Consider the following 23,703-nt stretch of genomic DNA (forward strand, 5'->3'; position numbering starts at 1 on the left):
CAAATGTCCACCACCAGCAGACAGATGAACAAATGTTGGTAGAGTCACGCATATGGATCGTAACTCAACAATAAAAGGAACAAACTACTGAGGAATGCAACAAAAGGCATAATTGCCAAAATGTTAGGCTGAGGAAAACCAGCAGACACAAAGGAGTCCACACTGTACGCTCCACTTCTGAGAAATTTTAGAAACAGTAAATCAAATCTTTAGTGTCACGTGTAGATGTTTGTCGAAAGTCACATAATAGGGAACTTGTATTGCATGTCGATTACAGCTAAGTAATGGAAATAATCTAGATATTCAAAAATTTGGTAAGGATTTAATAAGTTATAGTACATCAACATAACTAACTAGTAGATATCTAGTATATATTTTATAATATTGATAAAACTGGAAAATATACATACAGTATAAAAATAGAAAAAATATATTAACATGGTAATAGCAATTATTGCTAGACAGAGAGATTTAGAATGGTTTTTGTCTTGATTTATACCATGAAAATTACTTATAATTATTTGTTTACTCTGTTCCCCAGAACACTGTGCTTGCCTTAAATGCGGAGACTCCCTGTCTGGTTCATGTCACCGAGAACGTGCTGAGTACACAGCACAGTAGCTAGCTTAGAGCAAATGGTCAATAGGCTTTTTTTTTTCAATTGAATTGAAATAACTTTGTGGCTTCTTGATGTTTTCCACAATGAGTATGTACTGTTGTTACTTTCATAATGTAAAGGTTTCTAATAAATTTACTGTGAATACTTGTACTGACTTGGGCTTATGACAAATTTAGTACCCTAATCTTTGTTTTGACAGAGGCACAGGGAAAAAAGAAAAATTATGCAAGTACTCCACAGCTTTGCTTCCTCAGCACTGAGCTTAATATGTAGCTCATATTACGTGCTTAATAAATATGCATTACAAAGAATAAACTTAAATTCAAAACTACTTTCCAAAGAATTATTTATAAAGAAAATAAGGTTTTGAATGTAAAGTACTTTCATTAGAAACTTTAAAAAATCATACACTGTAATGAATAAACTTGTTTTTATATAAAAATAGTAAGGTATTTGCCGCTTAAGCAAGAAACATATCTCAAAAAATTTAAGTTCCTTTAGGCAAAGACTAAGTATTTTATGTTGAGTTTAGCCATGCTATAAAAACATAGCAATGTAAATAGATTATTTTAACCCACTGAATATACAGATCTGTATTTCATCACAAGCCCAGAATGCTTATTTTGACAACTGCTATATTTTGCAAAAATAGTTATATTCTTAATGCAACAAACTTCCCCAAAAATAAGATCTGGAGTTTAAAAATGTCCTGAGAATTATCACTGCAACTTAGATTTTAAACTGAATTATCTTTTTTTTCTCTTACAAATAACGCCTACACAGAGAGTTTCTTCCTTTGTAACAGGAAAAGACTGACTAGCTAGAGAGTAATAAAATCTGCTCAATGGGAGTCCCATTAATTCCAATGATTACATTCATTGTCATAACATTAATTGAAGTTGGAACCTGAGTATCCTAAAGACAAGCAATTAATTAAGCAACAAGACATGGCAGTCTGTGAAATAATGCTGCTTAAGGCATCAAATGACCCAAGATGAGAAGAATGACTCTAGCTCACCTCCGGGGAAACTAATCAACAACGCTGCCTTGGTCAGCCTGGTCGCTGTAGCAGAACACCGTAGAGGGAGTGGTGGATAAACCACAGAAATGTGTTTCTCACGGTCTGGAGGCCGGGAAGCCCAAGACCAGTGCCCTGGCAGAGGGGGAGACTGGCGAGAACCTGCTTCTGGGTTCACAGCTGACTGTCTCTTGGCTGGGCCCTCATGTGGTGGGTGGGGTGAGGGGGCTCTAGGAGGCCTCTTTTACAAGGGCGCTAATCCCATTCGCAAGGGCGCCACCCTCCTGACCTCATCACCCCCCAAAAGCCCCACCTCCAAGTGGCATCACATTGGGGATTAGGTGTCAACACAGGAGTTTTTGGGGGAAACCAATATTCAGTCTCCAGCAAATACTATACTACACAATTGGAATAGTATTACAATACAAAATGAACATTCAAATACTTACTTTTATGGGGTCAAACATACTCTGACATTTAGCAGGTAAATCATATTACCATCTTCAGACACTGTCTATTCTTTTCACAAGCTGAGCTCCCAGTCTGTATGCATTTCACACAGAAAAATTAATGTGAAGTAATGTAAATTTACACTTAGTTTTTGAAATTTCAGGAAAAAAGTCATATAGACATGAGATATAAATGTAAAAGTGTCGTGTTTTAATAACAATTCAATATTAAATTTCTCAAGACGAGTTAAATGCTTAGGATGCTACAGGACAATTGAACCCTGAAACAGCAATTTGGCAGTTAACAGTATTAGCTATAAATCACCAGATAAACACCTGTTCCTCTACCTCTTGCCCTCTTCTTGCAGGTCTTGGAATGTAAAAATGATTCTAGATCAGCAACCTACTTCCTGGTATCTGAAAACGGAGCCCAAAGGTGACAATTTTAAACAAGTAATGCAAGAGAAAAGTGGGATTAAAAGTCACCTAATGACAATATTTAATAATAAATATAAGTATAAAACAGCTTCTATTGTGATAAGTATATAAAACAGCTTCTATTTTAAAGATTTTACTTATTTATTTTTAGAGAGGGGGGAAGGCAGGAGAAAGAGAGGGAGAGAGACATCAATATGCAAGAGATACATCGATTGGTTGCCTTTCACACATGCCCCAACTGGGGGCTGAACCCACAACCCAAGCATGTGCCCTGACTGGGAATCGAACCAGCAACCCTTTAGCTCACAGGCCAGTGTTCAATCCACTAAGCCCCACCAGCCAGGGCTAGTTTCTATTTTAAAAATAATTTTAATTCCAAATGTACTTCTGTAATTAAAATGATTTGTTTAAATATTTTATTAAAACTCTATTAACAAGGTTGAAGTAGAGACTGCTCAGTTCTACCACATTAAATATTAATAAATTCTTCATTTAGAGAATAAAATATACTTTTAAAATTGCAAAAAAACTATAAAGGCAACTGCTTTTAAATATTTAAATCTATTAGCATATATGTGAAATATCTGGGTTACTTGTGAAATATATTTACTACCAATACAATGAAAGCAATAAAGAGTATCATTTTGAGCATTAAGAACGTACCATTCTAATAATAATCATAAAAGCTACATACTGCTGTCTCCACATTACAGGTAATTAAATATAATAAATATAAGTTATTACTATAGGCACTATTTTTGAGAGCTTCTACTTAATTGGCACTGAGCTAAGTTGTCTGCACTATTATCATTTAATCCTCAGAACCACCTTATAAAGTAGGCCCAATTATTACCTCCATCATATAGATGAAAAAAACTAAGACTCAGAGATGTTATGAAAGTCGCCTAGCATCACATAGCTATTGAATGGTACGGTGGAAGTTCACACTTAGGTCGTCTGTCTCTAAAGTATGTCATCTATTATACTAAGTAAGTACAGTTTTTATTCATTTGAGGCAACAAATGAATAAATTATCCCATTAACAAGACAGTTCACTTTCCAGCCTTCTTCACAATTGCACTGTATGAACTCATGAGAGAAAGACCTTCACACCAGTGCAGCGACCGTCTCGGGGCCGGCAGCTGGACAGGAACCCGAGAACTCTCTGTTAACACAGCCACTGTATGAAACCAGACAAAGCAGTGGGGCTAACCCAAAAGTGAGCATGAAATGGAAAAACAGCAAAAACAGTCATTACAAAAAGGGCAGAAACAGATTCTCCAAAAAGGAACAAAGAACAGATGAGGTGAATAAAAGAAATTGCAATATGCAACCCAAACAATCTGCATGGGCACGTTAAATACTCCAGATTTAAAAGGCAGAAATGATCAGACTGCATTTATGAAGAAGTGTGAACTAACTATAGATGGTCTGTAGGAAAATGAAAGAAAAATAGATATATCCCCGACTGTGGCTGGAGATTTCAACAGTATTCTCTCGATACTTGATTTTTAAAAAGTAGACATAAGATCAGTAAGAGCAGAGGACACCTGAAGGGCGTCACATTATCAAACAGCCAGGCCCTCCTGGCTGGTGGGCGGGGAAACGCGACCCAGCACACCGGACGCACGCTGTTTCCAGGAGCACACAGCACCTGTGCCAGCACCCTCATTGCAGCAAACGTAACAGGACACAAACTGTGTGGCATGTTCTCTGAACACAGGCAAATTCAACGACGAGTTAAAAGATGTATGGGAACCCTCAGGCACTTAAAATGAAAGCAGTACACCTTTAAATAGTCCATTAGTCAAAGAAAACAGGACAAGGGAAATTAATAAATTTGGGAAGAGAGCGACAGATATAATAGACATTAAATAACATGTAAAACACGTAACATTAAAAATACACTACAAATATTTACATATATAAAGATAACATAAATTTGGTGGCTACAGGGACATTTATAACATTACTTATATTAGAAAAATATAGGTTTAAATAAGTGCTTTAAATTTCCACATTCAGAAGAAAAAGAAAGGAAATCCAAAGTAACCAGAAGGAAATGATAAAGACCAAAAATCAATGAAATAGATAAGCCAAAATTGATAAAAGAAAAATCAATGAAACCTGAAGCTAAAAATACCAAAAATATTAACTTTTAGAAAGACAAACAGAAATAAAAAGAGAAGACACAAAAAGAGAATAAATGAGAGAAGTCAGCTACTGATCCTACAGACACTAATGCAATAATAAGTGAACATTACTAGTGATGTAAGGCAAACAAACTATAAAATGTAGACAAAATGGGCAAAGTCCTGGAAAAACACAAATTAATAAAAAATTACACTGAAATATAAGAGCTAAAACTATTAACACTTCTTGAAGAAAACAAAATGTTAACAAATTTGGATTAACAAAAGATGTTTTAAATTAAACACAACAGGTATGAACCACAAAAGAAAAAGGCCGATAGATTATATTTCATCTAATTCATAAGTCACGTCCTTCAAACACTCGTAGGAACGCGTGTCAGTGGTCGCCGAGGCGGGGCGGTGGGTGGGACCAACTTTAAAGGGGCACGGAAGATGGTCAGGGGACAGAAATGTTCTGTATCATGATGGTAAGGATAGTAAACTACTTTTCACCTTTCTCAAAACTCACGAAATGGCAGACTTAACAGTGATGAAGTTTACTGAATGTAAACTTTACATGAAGAAGATGATGTTTACAAAAAATAAATTTATATTTAAATATTTTTTAATTTATACGAAAATATATACAGGAAAAAATTCCATGGTAAAAAATGAAAAGTCAGACCATGCATTGGGAGAAAATAATTGTAAAACATACGTATAATAAAGCACATGTATCTAGAATATACAAAGCAGTCTGATTACTGAATATTAAGAAGACAACCCGATTAAAAAGTGGATGAGAGGAAGTATTTTAATAGATACTTCAATAAAGAAGATATGCAAATGGAAAATCAGCACAGAAAAAGATGTTCAATATCATTATTCATTCAGGAAAGCCAAGCTAGAACTACAATATACCACTACACACCTACTTGAATGGGTAAAACTTTAAAAAGTTAACCATTCCAAGTGTGATTATGATATTAAATAACATTCAGGAAATGCAAAATAGGACAGCTAAGTTGAGTTTCTTTTGATGTTGAACATACCAAATGACACAGAAATTGCATTTCAAGGTATTTACCTAAGGTAACTGATAATGCACATTTGAACAAAGATTTACACTGGAATATTCACAAGTGCCTTTTCCTTAATAACCCCGAACCACAAAGAACCCAGACATCTCTCTACTAGCGGTTGTAGACACACTTGAAGACATATCCACACAGCGAACTAAAGGCACAAAAAGAAGCAAACTACTGATACATACGATGACACTGACGAGTTTTAAAAGTATTACACTAAATGAAAGGTGAAGGACACAAATGACTGCAAACTCTTCCGGGATTACAGTTTCTAATGTTTAAATATTGTTCAGTTCCATTGTTCTGCCTTTTCTCGTATGGTCTCCAATTATACTGTATTGTATCTTCCTTTTTCATTCTCTTGAAATGCTCACTCTGGGGTCACCTGACCTTCATGTGAGAAGTCTGACCACCCTGAGATTCCCATGTGGAAAGGGTTAATGGAAACACACAAATACCTCTTTAGTTCCTGCAGCTCCAGTCACCTTAATCTGAGATTCTAGGTATAAAAATTAGCATCTTGGACATTGAGGCTACTTGCATCTTTGTATTACTTTACATGCATCAATATACTGGTTCCATGATTTATTTCAGGTAAGTGGCCTTGAAATATTGTGAAAATACACACTAAAAATGTTCCCAAGTTTATTTTGCCTTTGGGAATTTTTTTTAAAAGCTTTGGTTAAAAGTAATAGAACTCTGATATAACCTATATAGTATAATAAATAAAATAGTCAGCAAAGAAATTAGCTTGTCAGATTCTTGACAATAAAGATATTTATATATCTATAAATTTAGTAAAATATAAAAAATCATCGCTATGAATATAAAGTGATACTTTTAATTCAAAAATCACCCAAATCACACCTCCATAAATTAGTAACTAGAACTAGAATGCTGACTGCCAGCACTTCTGCCTTATGTAAATTTAAAATGAGATGATTTGGGTTTGCTGAAGACAAAATGCCAGCCAAATAATGAGAATCTGAAATAAGTATGAGATCTCAAGATTGGCATAGAACTGAAAGTCATATGCAAAAAAAATAAAATGAATTTTTACCAAATAAATTGATATATAGTGTAAAATGAGCTAAATATGGACAAGAATAGTAAATAAGTGTTCATTTGTACCCACGTAAAGAATGTAGAAGAATGTGGGTAATTTATCAGACGAACAGCATTTCTACATAATGACTTTCCTTCACCCCCTAATGAGTATCTTCACTCCCAGGAGGTTCAGCCTTGAGGGAGACTTCCCGGGGTCCGATTCACAGGTCTACAAGGAACACGGCTGTGAGCCAGGTCTGGGGAACAGTCACAAGCAGAGACACTGTAAACCCAACTCAACGACAACACCACTTCGGCTTTCAGGTTACATTTTACCCCACGTCCCTGCTGCTGTGAATTTGGTGACATTAAGTGACAAAAACAGAGCACCTTGGCCATGTTCGCAGCATTGTGATTATGAGGGTGCTTTTATCATTATTCCTACAAATGCCGGTTTACCTCAGTTGTAAACCCCCTTTCATAACCCTGCTCTATGGGCTCCACACCGCCCCTGGCACGGCCTGCACTGCGGCCGAGGTGCAGCCCCTGTACCAGCCCAGGGGAAGGAAGGATCCGCGGTATCCGGCTTAGGCACAGACAGATGTCAAACCCAGGGGAGACTGTTCCGTGTTACCCCGCAGGATCTACCGTTAGTCTTAACACACTGCTTTTCCGGCTCCCATCCAGGATCCTCCTCTGCTTTTCCGGGGACCACACGTCTGGTGTTGGTATCCCCTGGGGCGATTCTCAACCAATAATGTTCTAACTCTGCCTGCTTTTCTCACACTGACGTTTCTTCACTTCTGCCTCTCCAACAGGCCCCCTGGGTGCCTCAAATATAGGACGATCACCCCAGAATCACTCCTCTTCCTCCATTTCCTGTCTCTTTGAATGTGTCCACACAGTCCTTCAACAGCAAACAGGAAACTGTGTGATATTACTTTCTGTTTGGCCATTAAATCCTGGAAATTCTAGCACCTAAACATCAGTAGAACTTGACTTCTCACTAATATTGTCTCAGTTAGTGACCTGATTGTTTTTGTAACTGGACTACTGAAAACTTTCTAACTGCAGGAGCCTCCCAAGCAGTTTCCCTGCTTCCAAGTTTGTCTTATGCAACCTGAGCTTCATCCTGCTGTTGAATATTCTTTCTGCAACATTTTCATGCAGAAATCCTCCCGGGATGCTCCACTGCCTTGGGGAGAGAAGACCTGTCGCAGTGAGCCAGGCTCAACCCCTCCTGGCTGTCCCCGGCACAGCCTCCTGTGGTATCTGTATTGCGCTGTTACCTGGGCGGTGGGGGCAGAACTGGATGCCCCTGCACACCTACACATTCTGTGTTGCCTCTGAGTAGCTCCGTCCTCCTCCTCAACCTTACTGGTCTGACTTATAGCTAAGTCTTAGGTTAGCAACCACCTGAAGAAGGGCTCCCTTCCTCAGCATTCTCCCCCTTCCTCTTCCTCTTTTCCATCTGGATTGTTAGATTCAAGAGCCCATTCCTCGTGTCATCCAGTGTCATCGCAGTAACAACGACACTCTAAAGCCCATACCCATGCTCCCGTCTGTCTCCCCAATTAAAATAAACTAGGTAGTGCGCTACTCTCTGGTTTCCCCTACTCCCTGGCAGTTCCTGTTCATCATCTCAAGGACAGTACCATGTTTTCTTTATTTTCCAACCCCTGAGGTCCAGCCCACAGGAGTTTCCCATTACATGTTGAATAGGCAGATGGACTGTAATGTAGTGGATTCTAAAGTTTGCACATAAATTATCTACTATAATCGAAATCACCCTGGACAACTCCCTGGGGAAGCACTCCACTGGAGACCAGCATACTGTCTCCACATGGTCACGCCCAGCACAGTTTTTCCTCCGTCACTGAAACAATATAGTTTCTTTAGATGAACACATGTAACAAAGATGTACTTAATGACAATGTTTTATTAAAATGATGTGAAGCACCAGAGTTTATATCCCTTGCGAATCTAAGGATGGCAAACAGGAAGTGACAGGGAGTAGAAGAAGAGCACATTTCTATTTCTCATCTTGAGGTCCCTCTCTGGACACACTCATCCAGAAGGATAGCAGAATCACCATGTTACACCCGTCTGTCTGTCTATATAGTTACCCAGCATTCATCCGTCTGCCCACCCATCCACCCATCCAGTCATCCATCCATCCATCCTATCTTTTGCTGAGCCTCTTCCTTTGAGTTTATATGTAAGTTAAATGTGGTTATGATGGGACTCCATTGTATTGATAGGTCTATAGGTGGCCACTGTTGATTTTCTGCAACCAGTATTTATTCAAAATCCACTTCCATAAAGATTATTTATTGCTTTAAACAGCACTGGCAAACGCAGTAATAATACCAAGCATGCAGTGTATTAGGCTGAAAGAAATCCACAGATTCACAACGCGTGAAGAAAGTGTAAGAAAAGAAATGTCTCCGCTGTTGTATTTACACTTTAAGAGAAACATTTCAGCACACAGACTGGAGAGATGCTGCTGCTCGTTAACAACCAGCAGTCAGTACGGACGAGCTGAGTGAGGACGGGGCTAGGCATCATCACTGCAGTGGGGCCACTAAAGCAGCCTGTCTGAGGACGAGCACTGCATACGCAGAGCTCTGAGGGTGCTGTACCTGGGTAAGTACCATCCATTCGCCAGCGCTCACCCTTCCGCAGGACAGCCTTCTCCGGCTCACGTCCTCTAGCTGTTCTACAGATATGCCTCCTGGGTGCACCTATATACCGGTGTAGCTGCGGACTGTTCGTGTGGGTTTATAGCTCCCCTGACTCCTTTCTATTTCCATCTTATTTCAAAAACCTAAGTACCAGGTTTAGAATTTTTGCTACAGCAGTTGAGTATTTTGTGCTTCTAAGAAGCGTCCCTAGGCAGAATAAATGACATGGTGAACCTAAAGCAAACCCAAAAGTAATAAATCACCATAGATTTCCTAAAGTTTCCTTCCCAGAAATGATAAATTAAGAATTGAAATCATCCCATTAAGTCCCACCAATTAAATAATTATTTGTATTTATAAAGTACACTTAAAATGTAAAAGCACATTTGATAACCTAAAGGAATAAAAAGTTGGGACATTATATACACTAGGATGCTGTCTTAAACATTAAGATAGCCCCGCATTGCCCAGGCATGGAAAATGCGCTCACCCAAATGAGTCAATGAGTCTTTGCAATGAACTAATTCCCACAAGTCAGATAATTTCACAGGAGAAAATGTTCTATAGAGGATATTTAATTTATTTTGATAAATAAGAGTTTTAAAGTCTCTGAGATACAATCCCCTATTTATTAAATGTAAATTTACTTCAGAAAACCCACAATGTAAAATATTTCCAATGAACTATCCTAGTAAATTTTACTTTTCTCTCACATTGATTTTGATCAAAATAGGAAGGAGAAAGGAATGAGTGAAATATACTACTAAAATCACTGCATTTTTCTTTAAAACTGCAAGACCCCTTAAAAGTCTTTTAGTCAGGATTACTCTACTTTGCAGAAAAAAATTCACTCACCATGTGCCTGGAGTATTGTTCAACGGAGTTTAAAATGAGTAAAATAATTTTTTACAAGTTTCACAAAAACTGGAGGAAGAACTTTGTAAAGCATCATATATCCTATATTTTTGATTTTCAAAATGAATAACCTGATTTCATGATTTTACTTTTGTTAAAAATTTTTACAGTTGCAAAATACAGAAAAAGTGTAAAATATGATTACACTTACCAATATGTAAAAGTAGTTATTAAAAGATAAACGATCATTGCATTTCATTAGGAATTAGTCAGCTCTCATCCACTCAGTATTAGAGAGAGCTACACAAACTCCTCCCAAGAAGGAGAGAACTGTAATACCGTAACTTACGTGTTAAATAACATTTTAACACCACTGACAGTATTACCGTGCAGATGGAAGGGCTGGGTTTATGTGGCAACTCACCTCTCCACCATTAACATATTCCATCACAAAACACAAACGGTCTTTAGTCTGGAAGGAATATTTCAAGGACTGAAATGAAAAAGAAAAAAAATGTTATATTATGATCCTCCATCATTATCATGGTACCAAACAGAATACTTTGAGACAGTAAGCATGATTGAGGAAATGAACTGTTATTCTTCCTTATGAGTCTACGTATTCCGTAAGAGTGCTTAAGTGAGAGTTTATGAGAAACATAAATTATGTTTAGATCAGCATTGGGTATTGTTAGGGAAAAAATAAAAATTTAAGTGAAAATTAACTTAGAAGTTGTGATAAAAACTTCTCAATCTACTGGGTCATCTATTTCATCTTGTACTGGTCCGCAAAGTTCTCATCCATGCAACCTTAAAGTGAGGGTGACAAATCACTGTAGTGGAAGTCTGAGGAATACAGGCCTAGCTGTTATATTTGGAGATCTAATATACTGACAACATAACTTTCTGCATATAGGTCACATAACATGACCCACTTTAATGAAGTCTGTTCATGAACTTTCATAGGTTATAAAGACATGGGAACTTCAGAACTATCTTAGTACAATGGGTGGGAAACACACAGTAATGCAGCACATGAAGTCTAAGTATCTGATGACACCTCTGAAAATTCCCACTTTAGCCATCCTAAATCTTTAAGAGGTGCCTCCTTTTGAAAAGTCTAGCTGTTATTTTTATCTTAATATACTTCATTGAAATACAGAGAAACTTTGCAAATTATGCCTCAGTTATAATCATTCTAGGAAAAACAGGACTAAAAAAAATCAGTTTGTTTCATAACAAACAAGTCCATTTATACCTTGTCTAGTGAAGAAATATCATGACTTAGCCTATTTTTATTTTAATCTACTGGAGTAGTCCTGTGTTTCCTAAAGTACTTTATAACTAAAGTCTCAATTTTAACAACAAAAAAAATATTCAGTAAACATTTCTGCCTTGCATATTTAAAGCCAATGCACCCGATCATTTACACCTTTATTAGAAACGGATAAACAAAAGAAATATAAAAACACTTACTACTAATCTTTTTAGTAGAACTTTAAGTCCACCATTTTCTCAGTGGTCTCTTTAAAATGCCACGGGTGACTTAGTTGCTGCATGAAATTTTTTATTAAAGGTAGAGAATTCGGGAGAGGAAGAGACCTCCAAACAGTAGGTGCAGAATGGGAGGGATTACAAATGCACGCAATATTATATATTCAATCCATACATTTGGATAATTTTGAAGAAATTTGACTTACGGTCTTTCCACGCAGAAAATGCCATACCTAAATTAATGTTACTTAAAATGGATTTTTCTTAGCTCGGTTCTGTAAAACTCCCATGAACTGAACATGTTACGGTTGTAACATCTGCCCTCTCTTCACTTACCGTTAAAAAGGGATGTCTAGTGTTCTTTAGTACTCTGCTTTCCGTGAGAGTGTGTGCCACCTCATCCTGCGAAAGAAAATGGCAAACCTTTGATATATGTTCGAAGTACTAGTAATATAAAAATTTCACCACTTCCCTAAGGCCTAGAGGCGAAAACCTGGAAACAGAAAAAGATTTTATACCACAGTGACACGCTTCCTTTATGGCTAAGCTTCTGCTACACCAAAAAAAAAAAAAAAAAAAAAAAAAAAATCAACTGAATGACTTACATCAGATTGCTACAAGGCATAAATTCTTACAAAGTCAGTCATACTTAATCAAAGTGTATAAATAATGCTATAAAAATCACCCAAAAAATACCTTTCAAGAATTTGCTTATTGTTGACAATGCTCCTGGACATCCCCCTTTTATCTGGCTGCCCCAGCAATGCAGGAGGATGCACAGGAGGGGGAGCGGGGCAGCCACGGCCTCTTGCTGCCCCCGGAGCCCACTGGCCGTGTGCGCTCACTGATGACCCTGCGGGCCCTGGGTTCTCCCTGCGCCCGGTCACAAACGGTTTCAACCTGTAGCCTGCAACACGGCCCCCAAACAAGGATGTCATCTGCCCTTCAAAGCCTGGGACCTGGCATTGACTCGGTCTGCTTATGGATGAAGTCCTTCCAGGAGTCCGCTTCCAGAACAGGGGGCTTTCACCCACACTGAGTATTTTCTCTGGCAGGTGATCTTCCTCCCTAGTCCGCGCACCCAGAGTCTCCGAACATCCTTGGCTGCCTTCACGCCGGCGCTCACAGCCTGGCTGCTCACGCTCGCCTTAGGAAGGAACGTGGGCTCTTGAATCCTTCCCACCGCCCAGAGCCTGCGGTACAGTCAACATCACCGTCGGGGCAGCCTTTTCTTTCCGCATCGCCAGCAAACTTTCTGCTTTGACCACGACCTTCACGGTGCTGAGAGGGACACACTTCTGTCTGGTCTCCAGTGTGTTCATGAGCAGTCTCTCCCTGTCTGAGTCCGGCCCTCCCCAAGTCTGTGTCGGCCTCGTGGCTCCAGTGGGGCAGACGCTCTTGTTCTCCAGGATCGTAGCTGCAGCGGGGGGGACCTGCCTGAGTGGCGACCACCAACCACCCCTGGTTTCCACCTTCATGGTCCTTAATCACTTTTCCTTTCCTTTCTGGGTCAATCCCTCCATGTGGCCTCTCACTGCAACAATTAGCTATGGATTCTGTATGTTTAGGGGCTGTGATGAATGAAACAATGTGAGATTAAATCAGCACAAGAGAAAATGACGCCATCGAGAGACATGGTGAACACGAGAGGTATTATGAGGCTGCAGCTGGCAAACACGGCATACTGTTTCACAGCAAACTTACTTTTCACAAATAGAAAGAGTACACTCTGCAGTCATGATGAGGAGTGTAGTAAATACATAAGCCAGTAACAATCGTTTATGATCATTGTCAGTATCACAGACTGTACAAAATTGAATGTAGTCTTTTGTAGGACTGGCGGCCCAATCAGTCTGTTTACACCTGCCTCCCCTCAAGCACATGAGCAGTGCACCGAGCTACAACGTTATGATGTCCCTAGGTGACGGCAACTCTTCAGCTCCTGCGTAATCATCCACGTGACCACTGTCTTGTCTGTGGTCCATTGTTGACCCAGACATCACTAGGCAGCACGTGACTGTATATATTCATCTGTGGTTAAGTACTGAATAATGCATTTTAAAACATAATTGTTTTCACAGAGAGAAGCGTATTGAAAATGGGATTTTATTTCTTTGAGAACATGAAATAACAGGATGGTCCTCCCCATATTTATTTTTGCAATTGTCTCTCATTTATCTGGCCCCAACTATTCATGACCAAAAATTCTCCCTTTGTTGCCCCTCATACTGTTGTGTGGTAACTGGGCTTTGGGGGGGGGGGGGGAGTCGAGGAGCAGGAAATGGCACAGAAGTGGAGAAAGAGAACGCCTGTACCCCATTCACAGGGACACCGAGGGTGGCATCCTCTTGCATCCCTGTAGCAGCTCCGCAGGTGTGTTTCATAGAAGTCCCACGGCTCAGGCTGCAGGTGAGAAAGTCAAGACTGAGCCCATGTCTGAGTCCCATGTTAACGGTCATTTCCACTTCACTGTGTCGCCTTCCATCTCCACGCAGCCTGGCATCTATGTGACAAGGTGATGCTGGCACCCCTAAGGCATGTGAGCGTCGCTCACTCCTGACACGATGTCGACATGGGCACCTCGGCATGCAGACCCCAGGTCTTGTCAGACGCTGAAATGTCATGTTGCTTATCTTTTCACTGTGAAAAAGCATCTCTTCCTTCGAGAAATGGATACGTGGGCTTGTTGGGGAAAGCAGCAATGATCTACAGAGATCAGAACACCCTATCATTTGTGACGCATACCCTGCTTTCAACAGTTGCTCAGAAAAGTGTAATTAATTAGTAAGGTCAGACAGGATCCAACGAGGCTTGTACACAAAAGGAAACACAGGATGGGAGCGATGTTCAGTCATGCATGACACCAGTAGGTGGTAATGATAGTCACGGAAAATACATGTAACCATAATATAGTTATTTTCATTTACTGCTACTTTAATTTTAACTTTATCTTATATATACATGCATAACTACTTGTATGCACTAATGACAGCAAATGCTATTCCATTTATTGATGCATTCATTTAATCCTGCCAATGACCCGCCTGTGAAAGGGACACTATTAGCATCCTCACTCTTCAGATGAGCAAACAACGGCAAAAACAAGGTTGAGTCATTTGTTGGGGACCCATCTGTAAGTAAGGAGCAGAGCCCACCATACCTGTGCTACCTCCCAGAAAACATCAACCTAATCATAATACGAGCCAGGTGTTATGCTGAGTCCTTCACATACCCTACTCAACATAATATTCTTGTCCAGGAATGTTGTTTCTGACAAATAAAATTTTTAAAAATGAGAAAACTAGGACCCTCCTGGGCTTCAGGCTCTTTAGCATGCTTGGGCTCTATCTGGAGGGAAAAGGCTGTCAGCATTTTCCCTCCCCCGAGTCATTCTGACAAGCACATACGCCCCGCCCCCCCGCCCCACACGCACAGATATTTCCAAATGTCCCTGAGAGACTGGTACGCCCTCAGCAGCTGGTGGTGAGAGGTCATCAGGTGATGAGAGGCAAAGCTGAGATACAAACCTGGGCCTGTCTGACCCTAGGTCAATGTCATTTCCAATACCAGACACTGACAGCGAAGGAGCTGAGATTGAAACCAATGAGCAAGACACAGGGCGGGGGGTGGCGGTGGGGGGCTTGTAACTTCACATGGGGGGGCAGTACCCTCCAGGTGAGGACATACTGATGTAAGTAACGCAGTCTGTAAAGTATAACAATAATATGATATGTCACTTGCTAAATTAAGCAAGGCATGGACCAATTTATAAAGCATATCAAATCTGTCTATTGAGGGAAGTGGGATTTAATTTAGAACCCTGAGGAATGGCATCATTAACATGTTAATTATTGGTGTAAGTGAATGAAGTCACGAGGAGGGCATTCTGCAGAAAGAATTTCAAAGACTATCATTTCTTTTAGTTTCATTATTCCAGTATTTTCAAATCTTTCAAGGATGCTTTTCCATTCAACACAAATAAGCTGTATAATTTATGAGTACAAGTCTTCTGTTACACTAATCCCTGTTATTTAATAAGAAATTCAGAACGTTGGGGGGAAATAAAAAGCAACATTAGTATAATTAGTGATACAGGTCACAAATATATAGTAAAAACATTCTCCCAAACAGACACAGAATAAATATTTCTACCTCCTCAAGGGAATAAAATAGCTTCAGTATATAATATTCAGATAATATTATAAACTTTTGGAAGTATTAATATGATAAATATTACCATACAGGTATCCTGGTAGCAGTAGCCTATATCAATACTTTAGTTATTTGGTATAATTCCACACTGATCACGTGCATGCATGAGGATACATGTGCATACAGCACAAACAAAAATTTCAGTTACCTTTGCAATAATAACTTCTTTCTTCAGAATCTTCATAGCATAGTATTTCCCACTTGCTTTCTCTCGAACCAAAATAACTTTCCCAAAAGTGCCTTTACCTAGTAGTTTCAAATAGTCAAAATCATTCATTGTCTGGAAAATACAAATTAAAAAGTCAATGAAATTTTTTGTAAACATACATGGATACATTTGCCATGTCTACTCAAAAGCCAATTTTACCAATTTCTAAACACTCTGAAATGAGTAAGAATCACTGGCTGTCTCATTAGCAATCGTGGATGCTGGAAATCGCTGAAGCAATTCTCAGATACTGGAGACAATAATTCTGAACCTAGAATTCCTCAGCTACTCAAATTATCAGTCAAGAAAAAATCCAGGACCAGATGGTTTTGCTGGTGAGTTCTATAAACATTTGGGGGAAGAAATAATACCAATTCTGTATAAACTCCTACAGAAAATAGAAAAGGAGAGAACATTACCAATTCATTCTACGAGGTCGCCATGACCCTGACACCAAACCAGACAAAAACGTTTTAAGAAAATGACAAACCAATCAATATCCCTTATGTAACTAAATCTATGTAAAAAATTGTAAAAATTTTACAAGTGAATGTCTACATTCATTTTCAACATTATATGCTGCCTGTAACTTTTCCAAATGTCAAGTTATAATGTGTGAACCATTCAATAATATCTCTAGTTTAAGAGAAAAGTAGTGAAAGACATCAGGAAAACAATCAAGTACATTTATTAACTCAACTAAAAATCAAATAAATGGGACTAAATATACAGACTATAGTTTAAAAAGCTAGTTGATACTTTCATTTTCATGAACAGATTTTAAAGATCAAGGAGTACTACAGGCTCACAAAGTGGAGTACTACAGGCCCACAAAGTGGAGTACTACAGGCCCACAAAGTGGAGTACTGCAGGCCCACAAAGTGGAGTACTGCAGGCCCACAAAGTGGAGTACTACAGGCCCACAAAGTGGAGTACTACAGGCCCACAAAGTGGAGTACTACAGGCCCACAAAGTGGAGTACTGCAGGCCCACAAAGTGGAGTACTGCAGGCCCACAAAGTGGAGTACTGCAGGCCCACAAAGTGGAGTACTGCAGGCCCACAAAGTGGAGTACTGCAGGCTCACAAAGTGGAGTACTGCAGGCCCACAAAGTGGAGTACTGCAGGCCCACAAAGTGGAGTACTGCAGGCCCACAAAGCTGCTTGTGCTCAGGAGCCTCGAAGCCGGGCACCACCTCTGGTCCACGCACAGGCCCGTCTGCCCAGCCACGGCGGAGTCAGCCTTCTCTCTCCCTGGGCTGGTGCCGTGTCCTGCCCTGGACACAGAGTGGGATCAAAGTGACACGGTGCCAGTCCCGGACCCAGCCTCTAAGCCTGTCATTCCCGAAAGCCAGCTCTCACGCTGCAGAAAGTCCAGGCTGTTCTGCCGGAGAGGGAGGCCGTGCAGAGAGGCGCTGGAATGTGAGACGCCACGAGCAGGGAGATCACACGAGGGGACGCAGGGTCTCTGTGAGCAAGGCTTTCCTGCACTTTCCACACCAGCCCACGTGCTGAATGCAGCTGCCTGAGAGATGCGTTGGAGGCCAGCGGAACTGCCCTTGCAAACCACGGAAGCATGAGAAACGATGTGCCGTGACTGTTTTAAGACACTGAACTTGGGTAGGCAATAAGGAGAGATGTTATTTTCACAAATAGGCCACGTCACTGTGCTGCTTCAAGCTTCCCGCGACCAGCACACTCACCGTTTAGTTTAATCTAAGAGAACTGGAAAGCAATACTCGCCGTGTCCTATTGCTCAGTAACATATAAACTGAAGCTGAATTCTTAGGGGTGAAAATCAAAGAATAATTTTTAAACAGCTTTATGATGTTTTCAGATGAAAAGTAATACACCATCAGAAAATATGACTGTGCTCCTCTAGGACTGTGATCCCGTGGGACAGGGAGAGAGTTAAAAGGTACAAGAGCCCACAGCCTCCGTCAGGGATCCTGCCGGTCTTAAAAAAGGAATTTGCCTGGAAATTGATATTAGTAAAAAGCATTCTGTGTGATAAAATCAGAAACAGATATGGTATCTGTTTTGACAAACCTTCAAAATACTGTAAAAGCCTCTTTGATACCAAATGCTCATGTTGAGCATGTGTACACGGTAATTATCTAGTCTTTACAAGTGAAATGTAACTTGTAACAAAATTTTTTCCTCTTTTGCAAGGTGTTAAGGGGAAAGATACAGTGAGATTTTAATAAAAAATGAGAGCATGGTTACTCTCCAGGATAATTAACCTCTCAAGACCCAATCCTAGAAATCCAGCAGGTAAACATTTCCCAGTCATACTCTTTCCTTTACGGAATGTCTCACATGGCAACAGGGCTGCTTTAGGCTAACAGATACACGTGCATATAACATGCTTCCTAAGTGTATTGAAATCACAGATACTAGAGTATAAGAAGAAGACTAAATATCTGGTCCAAAAACTAGGTTAAAATATGAACACAGAATTGAAGAGGAATGCAAGGAATCTCTCGGAAAAGAACATAGAGGTTTAGTAAATGTAGTCAAAACAGGTCAATTCCATACACACTGACAGTGGGAGAACTAACCCAACTACAGCCCCATGGGACACTAAGTTAAAAGGGGGGTCTCTCCAGAAGTCCACCTTTCTGCCCGCCCTCTGCCCACGCCCCCTGGTCCTCTTCCTCACAGGCAGGGAACGCTGTCACTTAGTCAGTTTCTACAGCACTGGTCAGGCCAGGCAGTGAGAGAGCACACGGTTTCAGCGGGTCCCTCCATCTCTTCTCTTTGTCCACATGCTAATGGAGCTCTGAGTTACTGTAGCCAGGCGTCAGGTAATGAAAGGCCAAGAACTGGAGTCAGGCTTTAGGGGGAGATTGGAGGTATGGCCTACCCTTTCTACCTAAATCATGAGATGATCGCCAGCTGCCCCCAGAGAGGCCACAGGGGTCACTTAAAAATTAAGCAAAACATTCTCATCTGGCTGCTGGTCCCTTAAGGCCACATCCCCTCCCCTCCCGGTGGGGCCGGAGAACGGCAGCTTGGCAAACCAAGTCAAGCACTTCTGAGTCCCAGCAAATCCTTTACTTTAAGAAAAAAAAATAAAGTTAAAACTATATTGAGAATATCTTTTTTTCCTTTTTATTGAATCTACTGGGGTGAGTCTGGTTAACACAATTGTATCGGTTTCAGGTGCACGATCCACAGCACATCTATGCACTGTATCGGGTGTGCACCACCCCAATGTCAAGTCTCCTGGCAAATGCCTCTGGTGCATCACCTGTTAAACACAGAACAGCACTCGACTCTGGTTGTGAGGCCTGTGCTCTCTGCTCCACCCCTCAGTGTCGCCTAGCTCCCTTGAACAGTAGCTATTCGCTTCATCCCACTGCTCGGTTTTCAAACGTGAACACAGAAGAAAGCGTGTTCTGTACGTTATGAGAAGGATGTTCTTGTTTCGGAATGTGTGTGTTTAGTCTGAAATGAAAAAGTCATCTGAACTTCTACGGTTCTCTTTATACACAGAAAGAGTACAGTCCGAGAGCCGCTTACCTGGGCAAGGGACAACAGTGGTTTCCCAGTTTTTAAGCAAATTACTAGGACCATTAGAGAACAGGGAGGAGTACAATGTTCTCTCTTTTTCTGAACTCTTTGCCATTTAAACCGCTTTATGCTATGCAATTTTAAACAAAGTGAAATCTAAAAAGAATAATCGAAACCAGATACGGGCCAAGTAAGACAACAAAGCCCCCCAAATTCAAAATACTATCAAGTTTCCATTTTGGAATGCTAGCTAACAATAACAGCCAATCCTCACTGAGGACTCAGCGTTCAAGCACTTTACGAGAAGCCCCTCATTTCAACCTCACAACCGTGTGAGTTGAGCACCACTGCTACTGCCTCTTCAGCTGAGGGGACCGAGGAACAGAAGGATGAAGAAACTTTCCCACCGCCATACACGGTGAACCCCCACTATCGACCACTGTCCTGTTAATATTAAAATTCTACTGATTTTCCAAGAGGCCTGTAATATAAATAAAATTAACTAATATCCAAATATTATATCAGGCCAACAGTTTGAAACAATAATTCGTAAAAGAGTACAATCACAGAAGAAAATGAATACTGGTATAATTTTGTTTCTAATATAACCTGATTATGAGTATAGCGATTATAGAGACTATCAAGACTCAAGATATTTGAATCAATAAAAAAAAATCAGTTGCACACTGAAGTTGCACAGTGTATAACTGGAAGTCCTCATATACTTGAACAAGATACTTAAGTTCTCTGAGTGTCAGATGATTCAACTGTAAGATGGGATAATGACAGACATTCTTTTGAGGATCAATGAGATAATATAAATGAGATAAAATACTGCTCAGAGCCTAGAATAAAAAAAGCTTATAATAAATGCTTACAAGTGTCAATCAGGGAAGATGATGAATTCTAAGATAATCCACACTAGTAATTGTGAAAAGGGGAATATGTATTATACTTACACAATCGTTTATAACCAGCCCTAACAGAAAAAAATAAAATCTCAACACACTTCTCCATTCTTATATCTTCTGTCTCCATTCAGCATTCTTCCAGTAAGTTTCCATATCCATTTCCAGAATTCTTCGATCCATCAATGACAACATTTCTAGTTAGAGTGTTATAAACTCCCCACTTTCAACCTCTACCTCAACAGTATCTTATTATTAATCTTTGCTACTAAGAAGATTTTAGGAATTTCCAGAATTAAACAGGTTAGAGCTGGTACAGCTTGTTATTAACTGGGATACTTTTAATTCAAAAGGTAAGGCCACCTGGCATCTGATTTTGAATCACAAGCAGGGTTAAATTTCATGTTAATTTTGTACATGTGCACACACCCTTGGAAAAGCAGCATTCTTATCTCTGAGTGTGTGGTAGGTCTGGGTTGTTTTGGCAATGACTGTTTTGGAACAAGGGGTGGGGAAGTTGACTTAAAAGTAAAGAGAGATTCAGTTTAATCAACAAAGAGAGGATAAGTCTTCAAGGAATACACGAAGGGTTCTTGGACATTTGGCCAAGATCAAACACAGAATGTGGTTCTAATTAGGACAGAAATTTCAAAGAGGGAAGAGATCATGAACTAACACTAAGGTGTGACTGTATTAGTTCACCCACTTTACATGTCTGGCATGGAGAAGGAGGAGGACTGGAACCCAGGCAGTCCAATTCCAAAGAGTCCTGAATCACTGCGCTTATAAGAAAGTACAGGAAAAACCACCTTAAAAATTGGTGTTTTCCTTCGTGAAGATTAATTTATAATCTATTATAACAAGTATATCCTAACATGGTAAAAGGCATGTTCATCTCTTTTGAACACCTATTTCTTCAGATTAATCTTAAAATATCTTTTTTTTTTCACAAAGAAGTTGCTTTTCAGTTTTCTACAGCAACAAAAAACAATTCACAATAAATATATAAACTGGCACTTATTATTCTGAACACTGAGGGGAGGAAAAGTCTGTTTCCCTCACTGGCTCATGAGATTCCATTAAAATAAAAAAAATAAAAAAATAAATGATTATTTCCAAGACTGTTCGCTTTCCTGCCAACAGGAGCGAGGCCGGGCTGCGCGGGAGGCCCAGCGCAGTCCTTCCTGCCTCTGCGTCCAGGGGCGTGCGGGGTGCCAGACGGAGAGGGACCAGGTCATTAGGGAAAACGGTCTGGCTCCAAGTTTCTCAAGTGGCGTCTGAGACAATAAGGGGAGGATGCGCGTCAGAGAGTGGCGTGAGGGCGCAGCAGTCGGTCGCCAGCCCCTAACGAGCCCTGTCCGCACTCGGTGCCGAGTGCCGAGCCCCAGAAACGCTGCTTTAATGTGTGGGTTTAAACAACGACAGGTGTTAGGAGTCACCTGAATAAAAACCACCTACACCCAGATAACAGGCTGAGGTTTTGTTTTTTTTTTGCAAATTGCAGTTTTTAGCATGTTCCTTCCATCCACATAAATGGGCTAGGCAGGGGGATAAGTCACTATTTTCTACCTTTCTTTTATGATGGGTTGTAGACGCGTCCATCTCCTCCTCCCCGATGTTGTCAATTTGTGAGGTCGGGCTGCAGTTCATTCTCTCCTCTTCTTGCCTCTGAAGTCTGTCTGCCACAGCCTGAATAGCCTCTGTCCATTCTTCCCTGGAGAGGCAAGGAGGACTTCTCATTAAGAGAGAATGGCAAACAACTCAAGTTTCCTTTTTGTGACATATGACATGGGCACAAATAAGGTCTACTCCAGCATCTCACTCACACACACACACACACACACACTCCCATCCTTACTCCAAGGTGGGATTAACCCCAAGGCATTTCCATCACGGCCTAAAGTCTATCGTACCGTTTATTTGGAGGTATGTTAAACCAGAAAAAGAAGAAAAGGATTGTAAGAAAACTCAGTTAAAACCCTTTAAAAGGGCAGTAACATGTTAATTGTGTACCTCTTGCTTATAAAGTAAATTGATCCTTAAAAGTTGGCTGCGCTTTCTGAATGTTGTGTTCAGCCACTGTCAAGTCCATCAATGGCACGCCAAGCCCTTCGCTGCAGCCCACCCAAAGTCCTAAGAAAAGTGCTCAAAGCCAAAGCCTCTCACTGCCCCCAGGTCATAGGTAACGTTCCTTTTTATTCTAGAAAATAATGTTTAATGTTTCAAACAGAAAGAATTACATTTGAGGAAAAAATTGAATACCTTTTTTTTCATGATTTCCAACTTGTTTTTCTCTTAGAGTTTTATTTTTTAATTTAATCTTTACTGTACCTTTTTTTAAATGATAGACATAAATTGTAGCTTAAATAATAAATCTCTTGAGCAGCAGTATAAAGCTTTTATTTTCTGATAGTTGTCTCAACACATCAAGCATCATTTATTTCCATGTAAATTTTAAAATTAGCTTGTTTTTTCTTCAAGTCCATTAGCATTTTCAATGGAACTGCATTAAGTCTACAGATCAATTTGGAAGGAATTACCATATTAATAAGTCATCTTGCAATCCATGAACATGGTATAGCTCTGCATTTATGTTTGTCTTTAACTTCTCAGAGGAATGTTTTGTAATGTTCTATGAAAGTGTCTTGTATATCTTTTTTTTAAAGATTTTATTTATTTATTTTTGGAGAGAGGGAAAGGGAAGGAGAGGGAGAGAAACATTAGTGTGTGGTTGCCTCTCAGGTGCCCCCTACTGGGGACCTGGCCCACAACCCAGGCCTGTGCCCTGACTGGGAATTGAATGGGCAACCCTTAGGTTCGCAGGCCCACGCTCAATCCACTGAACTATACCAGCCAGAGCTCTTGTACATCTTTAATTCAATTTATTTCTAAGTATAGTTTTATTATGGAGGGTTTTTAAATTTTAATTTTTAATTTTTCTCGCTAGTATTTGGAAATATAGTTGTTCTTATGTGTTGACCTTTTCTCCTGCAGACGTACTAAATTCACTGCCTAGTTCCAGGAGCTTTTCTTTTTC

At 40.0% G+C, this 23,703-nt stretch overlaps 1 protein-coding gene across 1 annotated transcript in view; it reads right to left on the minus strand.

The window, feature by feature from the left end:
* Positions 1-23,703, minus strand: part of AKT3 (AKT serine/threonine kinase 3) — a 187,610-nt gene that overhangs the window by 38,333 nt on the left and 125,574 nt on the right. The window contains exons 5-8 of the mRNA XM_045859969.1: positions 22,236-22,380; positions 16,185-16,316; positions 12,161-12,226; positions 10,755-10,823 (exon numbers count right to left, since the gene is read on the minus strand). Coding sequence (XP_045715925.1) covers positions 10,755-10,823; positions 12,161-12,226; positions 16,185-16,316; positions 22,236-22,380 — 412 coding nt within the window. The remainder of the gene's footprint in view (positions 1-10,754; positions 10,824-12,160; positions 12,227-16,184; positions 16,317-22,235; positions 22,381-23,703) is intronic.

The sequence above is a fragment of the Phyllostomus hastatus genome, unplaced genomic scaffold (genome assembly GCF_019186645.2).
Source record: "Phyllostomus hastatus isolate PE091 unplaced genomic scaffold, TTU_PhHast_1.1 phas_contig_148, whole genome shotgun sequence".
In the NCBI taxonomy this organism is placed as follows: Eukaryota; Metazoa; Chordata; class Mammalia; order Chiroptera; family Phyllostomidae; genus Phyllostomus; species Phyllostomus hastatus.